Source organism: Podarcis raffonei, chromosome 1 (genome assembly GCF_027172205.1).
Source record: "Podarcis raffonei isolate rPodRaf1 chromosome 1, rPodRaf1.pri, whole genome shotgun sequence".
Taxonomy (NCBI): Eukaryota; Metazoa; Chordata; class Lepidosauria; order Squamata; family Lacertidae; genus Podarcis; species Podarcis raffonei.
The window spans coordinates 63532352-63540164 of record NC_070602.1 but is presented as its reverse complement, the minus strand read 5'-3'; the positions used below and the strand labels follow the sequence as shown (position 1 = coordinate 63540164).

General features: G+C 44.3%; 1 protein-coding gene across 1 annotated transcript; it reads left to right on the top strand.

The window, feature by feature from the left end:
* The first annotated feature begins 254 nt into the window (after window positions 1–254).
* KCNA4 (potassium voltage-gated channel subfamily A member 4) lies at window positions 255–5655 on the top strand. The gene is made up of 2 exons (XM_053389755.1): window positions 255–1285; window positions 2364–5655. Exon 2 carries the CDS (start codon window positions 3152–3154, stop codon window positions 5135–5137), a length of 1986 nt encoding a protein of 661 aa, XP_053245730.1. The 5' UTR covers window positions 255–1285; window positions 2364–3151; the 3' UTR covers window positions 5138–5655.
* Window positions 5656–7813: the final 2158 nt, after the last annotated feature.

Sequence of the window (7813 nt, the reverse complement as noted above, 5' to 3'; positions counted from 1 at the left end):
AGTGGAAAGTTTGATTATTAGTTAAGATCATTGAATTTGAGGATATTTCTTTCCATAGATTTAACACCGAAAGGGGACGCGAAAAAGAAAGGAGAGATGGGGGTGTGGGGTGGGAATGGGGGCCGGAGAAGGAAACAAATGGGGGAGAAGGTGTTAATGGGAGTATCGACCGCTAGGGGCCGATCGCGAGCTGGAAAACCTGGGGAACAAATCAGACCTAGCCCCGCCGTTTGTCCGTCAGTGGATAGATACGTAAACACAATTGAGAATTGGGCAGGCGACTTCTGCAACGGGGGACCGGGCAAGAGAGCGCAGCGCGCGCGCCGCAGCAGACTTGTTCCCAGAAGAATGTTGAACTAACTGATGCGCAGCGGGCGCTTGGATGGGGTCGGAGAATTCCGGGAGGGGATAAAAAAACACCACCCTCTATCGATTAGCATATAGATCGTTTTCTGTCGGGGTTAGGGAGAGGGGAGGAAACGGTGCCCAGGAAGAGCAACAACAACAACAAGTGGACGCCGCCAGCCGAGCGACTGACTTTGCACGCCGAAATTGGGAGGTGGTGGTGGGGAAAGGCGAAGGGGCTGCAGCTTGGAGCGCGCAAGCCGGGAGGAGGGAGGGGAAGCGCCCCCAGGCAGCAGCAGCAGCAGCAGCAGCAGCGCATCTCCTTTGTCAATCCTTGCGAGAGCAACAGCCTGTCTGGGCGCGAGGAGGGATTGTTGGGAACGGGTGATTTACAACAATTGCTCAGCTCCAAAAGAGAGAAAAGCGGGGAGGTGGGGGAAGGCTGCGCTTGGAAAAGAACAGCGAGCTGTACACGCAACATCCATAATCCGAGACCATTGCAGACAAGCCCCGGCGCTCACCCCCCACCCCCGCCCCATTCTTCGTCCCCAAAGCGCCCCCTCCTTTTTTGTCAACTTCTGGGGTTTCTGCACATCCTCCTCGATTTGGTCAAGATCAAAGCTGAAAGGAGTGGCAGCCGGGTTTATTTATTTATTTATTTTTGCGCCCGGAATTTTGCATCGCCCAAAGCCTCCAGGAGTCTTTTTGTTGATGTTGTTGCCTCGGCTCGCCCAGAAGAGAGGAGAAGGCGATTCGCCGTCGCCCCTCCGCTTTATGCGACCCCCACCCCTCCCGTGCCGCGCACCTTCCTCCTTCGGAGCGCGGCACCTGCGAAAACAGGTTGCCCAGAAAAGCCTCCCCGCCCCCGCCGACCAAGATCTCTTGCTCTCTCTTTCTCGTTTTGCAGATCCTGAGTGCTGCCTTTTCTCAGCCCGTCGCGGTAAGTAGACAGCAATGCCTCCCCACGGCCCCCTCCCCGCATGATGCTTAGGGGTTATATGCGCTATCTTTAAGAAGATTGTCTCGGGAGCATGTTTTTAAATGCTAAGTGTATGCGTGCGCGCGCGCGTACGCGTGTAAGAGCTTCATTGCCCCTGCTGTTTGACTATTCCTCATGCAGCACAGCCACCCTCTTATAATATTTCCCAACGCTCGCCTTTTGGGTGAAAATTGCCAGCATCAACTTCCAAGAACGAAATTTGATTTTTAGCGAGAGATGGGATGTTCTTTATACCTAATGAGTTCCAAAGATGTAGCATGCAAGCTGGCGGACTTGGATTAATTATGTATTCTGCTATATAGGTATTGTTACAGAGGCTGGGTGGAATTTATGTGTGGTGCTCTCATGATCCAATTATTCATAATACGTCTGCATCCATGCATTTGTAGCCATGGTGGGCACCTGGAAATATTTCCTACCTAGATTTATGCAACCCACAATTTCTCTATTGCATGGACAATAGATGTATGTGTATGAGAGAGAGTGAATACCTTTGTTATCCAGAGATAAATAATGTCAGTCTAAATGCACATTGCAATATAGATTTGCAGTCAAATGCTCTGTGTGAAATAGTGTATGGAGACACAAACCATACATAGCTATGCACCTTGCTGCGTTGTGTGCAGGAACACCTAGTCTGCATTCATATCTATGCTATGCACAGGTATATTTCTACATATATATGCAATACAGAGCTACATCTCTGTTGCAATAGAGATTTGCATTTGAAATCCTCTCTCTGGAGATAAAAGAACACTGTGTGAGATGTGGGTGTGTATATGCCTTCATATTCCTCAACTATATCTATATATAGGCAGATGCACACAGACACAGAAAAACTGTGCATGCAGTGTGGGTGGGTGTACAATGGTAGAGAACGATGAGGAGTGAAAGTAGGCAAATCTGAACCCTTTAATATGAAATACCGTCACTTGCATCTATAGAATATGACCCATCCTTTTCTTTTGTCCTCCCCACCTTTTTTTTTTTTTGGTCTGTGTGCATGTATGTGTTTCAGGATAGACATTTCTACTGCATGAGAGTAACCAAAGGGTGATCCACTCCTTCCTCTCCGATGGGGAACTCAGAGCCAGCTTTTCAGCCTTCTTCTTGTTGTCCTTCTCTGGCCGCAGTCCCTCCTGCTGCTGACTTGGGCGATGCTTTCTCAAGCTTAAGACGTTGCTGACAGATTGGCGAAAGCGAGAGTGTGTTCAGACCTCCGCACTGTGTAAACAAAGTGAAGACTGGAAGTTTCTTCAACTTTCTAAACAGCTGTGTTCACCAGCAATTTCATTGCTAGGCCAAAGCATCATGTGGAGGCAATTCTGGGGATGTTGGCTATTTTGCACTTGATTGTCCCGAGGAACTCAAGACCAGTGTTTGTTCTCGAAGACTTCTTACTTTGCTTAGGTGCACTCCTCGCTTGATTCAAAGTGTCCACAGAAAATCATGAACTTGGACCTGTGGATTTTGTGTGACCCACTGAAGAATACCATAAGCAGTGGGATCTCAAGTGTAAAAGGACATGGTCCAGGATTATCTCTTGACGACACCAGAGGACTTTTACAAACATACCTCCATAATTTGTATCACACCTTCTGGGCAGTAAGATGTGGAACACTTCTCCTTGAGAAGTAATGCAGAGTGAAAACCCAGGTTATGTTAACAAGGAGAGACGATGCTTCCAAGATACTGTTTTCCAAACCTCGGTGGTCCCGCTCTTCTCACGCAAAACACCCAGTGATGACTATTGAGAAACGGGACATTTTCTTCCCCTCTTGAGTGTCCTAAACAAAGAAATCCAACATGGAGGTTGCAATGGTAAGTGCAGACAGCTCTGGGTGCAACAGCCACATGCCCTATGGATATGCAGCCCAAGCAAGAGCCAGAGAAAGAGAGCGACTGGCACAGTCCAGGGCGGCGGCGGCGGCAGCTGTAGCGGCTGCAACGGCTGCCGTAGAAACGGGGGTCTCTGGAGGAGGAGGACCTCAGCACCACTATCACCAGGAACAGAGTCGTGGGGCCTCCTCTTCCTCCTGTGGTGGGAACACATCACGTAGCAGCTATCGTCAGAGCAGGAGGAGGAAGCAAAGGAGGAAAAAAGCCTACTGTCTTGGCAGCAGGGAGTTTGGTGCCTCTTTCCCCTGCTCTGAGTTGCTGCCCCTGAGTGGCTCAGAGGAGAAGATCCTGAAGGACTTGAGCGAGGAGGACGAAGAGGAAGAAGAGGAGGAAGATGACGGGGAGGATGAAGAAGATGAGGAAAGGAAGTTCTACTGCAGTGATGGAGAAGGTGAAGATGAGTATTCGTTTTCCGATCAGCTTCCTGATGACGGTGCTGGGCCCGGCGGCTACACTTCTGTCCGCTACAGTGAGTACGAATGCTGCGAACGAGTTGTCATCAATGTTTCTGGCCTGCGGTTTGAGACTCAGCTGAAGACCTTGGCTCAGTTCCCCGAAACACTGCTGGGTGACCCGGCAAAGCGGGGCAGGTACTTTGACCCTCTCCGGAACGAGTATTTCTTTGACAGGAACCGCCCCAGCTTTGATGCAATTTTATATTACTATCAGTCCGGAGGGCGTCTGAAAAGGCCAGTCAATGTCCCCTTTGACATTTTCAGCGAGGAGGTGAAATTCTACGAACTCGGGGAGGAGGCCATGCTGAAGTTCAGAGAGGATGAAGGCTTCGTCAAGGAAGAAGATGACAAGGTACTGCCTGAAAACGAATTCAAGAAGCAGGTGTGGCTGCTCTTCGAGTACCCTGAGAGCTCCAGCCCTGCCCGAATTATTGCCATCGTCTCGGTTTTGGTCATTTTGATCTCCATCGTCATTTTCTGCCTGGAGACACTGCCGGAGTTCAGAGATGAGAAGGAGCTGATTTTGACCTACAACGTGGAGAATGTGAATGAGACATTGCAGATGCCGGGCGGGGGACACACGATTTTCAACGACCCCTTCTTCATTGTTGAGACCGTTTGCATCATTTGGTTCTCGTTTGAGTTTACAGTGCGCTTCTTTGCTTGCCCCAGCAAAGCAGTCTTCTTCAAGAACATAATGAACATCATAGACATTGTCTCCATTTTGCCTTACTTCATCACCCTGGGTACAGACTTGGCGCAGCAGCAGGGCAGCAACGGCCAGCAGGCCATGTCTTTCGCCATCCTGAGGATCATCCGCCTCGTCCGGGTGTTTCGCATCTTCAAGCTCTCCAGACACTCCAAGGGTTTGCAGATCCTGGGCCACACTCTCAGGGCCAGCATGAGGGAACTCGGCCTCCTGATCTTCTTCCTTTTTATTGGCGTCATTTTGTTTTCCAGTGCTGTTTATTTTGCAGAAGCTGATGAATCTCTCACTCATTTTCACAGCATCCCAGATGCCTTTTGGTGGGCTGTTGTGACCATGACTACAGTTGGTTATGGGGACATGAAGCCCGTCACTGTTGGTGGGAAAATAGTCGGGTCCCTATGTGCCATTGCAGGTGTGTTAACCATTGCTTTACCAGTGCCAGTGATTGTCTCCAACTTTAACTATTTTTATCACAGAGAGACCGAAAATGAGGAAAATACCCAGCTGACACAAAACGCAGTCAGCTGTCCGTACCTTCCGACGATACTCAAGAAAATCCGAAGTTCATCATCTTCGTCCATGGAGGAGAAATCAGAGTATTTGGAGATGGAGGAAGGGGTTAAAGAGTCTCTTTGTGTGAAGGAGAAAAAGTGTCAGGTCACAGGAAACGGCAGTGAGACAGCAAAACAGAACTGTGTTAATGCAAAATCTGTGGAAACGGATGTTTAACTTTGACTGTTTCCAAACCTATTTATGCATTAAAGTGCACATTGGTTTTTAAAAAATATGAAATATGCAAACAGGAGTTTAAACAAGCATATAGAAATATGCCATTTACTTGTTAAACATGAATTACAAAGCATTAGGTAACTTGTATTGCATATCAAGTCAATGATATACCTTGTGGAGGGGGTTTTACCTGAAATAGTTTCAAAGTTTATATTTTTACTAGAATGCAGGTGTTTTGCACATGAGGGAAACAATTTTACTTTTAAGGAGGATGTGTTTATCCACCTCACTCACTGCCCAGTGGTAAAAGTTAGCATTTCAAGGTATTTACTATGTAAGATACAATGAAGTTCAGTAGCCATGCATTCATTTGTTAACGCTTTAAGAACAGCTACCATGATTCAGTGGATTCCATGATCTTTGATTTTAAAATGCTAAAGAGGGTTGTGGGAAAAAAAATCATTCTATGGAAACTTCAAATTTGATCTTAAAATATTTAAAGAATCATTGTGTGTTTTTTTTTTAAAAAAACAACCAACCAACCAACCTGGATATGTAATTGTTGAAGATACTACCAAACCCCCAGAAAATGTTTATTTTTATAATGCTTTTTTGGAGACCTTGTGGCATTTGTTGAGTAATACATGGAAGAATTGAAGTTAGAAAATGATTTAACATGGTCTGGATGCAGTGGAAAAGTGACTGGATTGCTTTTTTTGCACTACTTTATATGCTGGAGATATTCTGACAGAGACTTCATACTGTGAATGTTTACTAATGTTCAATGACAATCATTGGAAGAGTGAATCCTGCATATTTATTTTCTTGGGTTTTTTTGCGCTATGCTGATTGGCTAAGCAGCTGACTTTACATGAATTCCATAGTCTTTTAATTATGAATATCTGTTATCTGAACAAAAAAGGATTGTGAAGTAAAATTTTATAACCATTCCCCCCCTAAATCAATCTTCTTCAAACCATCATACCAAGTAGTAATAACAAGCTCACTCATAAAAGTTGCTTAAAGGATAGAAAATGTATTCTGAATAGGGGTTTTGTGTGTGTGTGTGTGCGCGTGCGCGTGTACATGCATGTATGTACATGTGTTTGAACTGGAGAAGCAGGGAATGGGAATCAAATATAGCAATAGCCATAGATAAGCAAATCCAGGGCAGAAAAGATTTCACAGGATCAGGTAAATGAGGTTGCAATGTGTTGTTTTTTTTTTTTTACTACAATCAAAGTCTATGAGTAACAGAATGCACTTTGATATTGGTTAAATATTTCTGTGGACCAGACATAGCAATATACCATTGAACTGGCAAATTGGGATCAGCAATCTTTAACTTGCAAATGTGCTATTAGTGGGTCAGAATTTCTCCTCCTACCCACCTTTACGTGCAGCATGCACCCTTCTCCACGTGTTTTGAAACAGCTTTAAAGATAAAAAAGTGTGAGATTTGTAATAAACATGGTTAAGCCTAGGCATTAAAACAGCTAAGTATATATTCACCCCATCTGGTTCCTGTTTGAGCCAATGCAACAACCTTTTCATACCCAAATGCCTCATATAGACAGTGGGAGCTGTGGTCTTGCTGTAGTTCCACCACGAGACTCACTCTGCATTCAGGAGCTGAGAAGGTCTTCATAAACCTAACACATACTTGTAGAGGCAAAGAACAGGAGGGATGATGAATCCAGAGTTACTGATGATGGACTATATGAATTGGGAGAAGTCTTGTGGCATTTCCACAGTTAATACAGTTGACTTCATGCTATTTATAAAAAGAATGTTGAGGCTAGGACTCGGAATTCTAAAAAGCAAAATCCATTTACAAAGCATGCATGTATATCAATGCAATTGTGGGGCAGAAAATAAATGTGTGCTTTAGGCAGAAGAAATGCTTGAAAATACTAGTAATGAAAGAAGATATTTCCTTGGGATCGAGAAAAAATATAGATTACCCAAACTGGTACTGTACATTCTCAGTCACACTTTGTCATAGTGGCTGATCTTTTTTCTATAATTGAGGTTTCAACCTGTAATTAATTAGTTAGTTAATTAATTGGTTTTTTTGATTCAAGCATTTACCATGGGTACAGGTGCCACCTTAGAAGTGAAATTATTTGTTTTTTTTCTCACATAGGAGCGAATTGCATCTTTTAAGATGGTGCCTAATGTCACGGTCTAAAAGCATATGCTCCTCTCTGTGGAACCACTGTTTTAATTATATGTAAGTTATAAGCGATCACTTAAAACTCTGCAGTTAATCAAGTAAGGTTTATTCAAGATGATGGTGATGATAATGAATTTCATTCAGCTTGGGACAGATCCTCTGCTTTGAATCTTTGCAGATTTGTTTGTTCATTAATACTAAAAAGAACTGAGATAAAGATTTACTACATTTTCCCATATCCCATTCTGCATTATGCAAATCTGGAACAATTTTTAGTACTAGTGCATTGTGTCTGATGCTAAGACATGGTGGGATGAAGAACTGAAATAAATATTCATACAATCTGAACTCATATTCTCATATTCTGAATATGAAATGTTACTGCAAAATTTAAAGTTTGAGTACTCTAGATATAGCATTTCTGGTCCAAGTATATTTTTGCCCATATCAAATGTGGAATGCCATAAGTTGCCACTCATCAGTTACTAAACATCATTGCA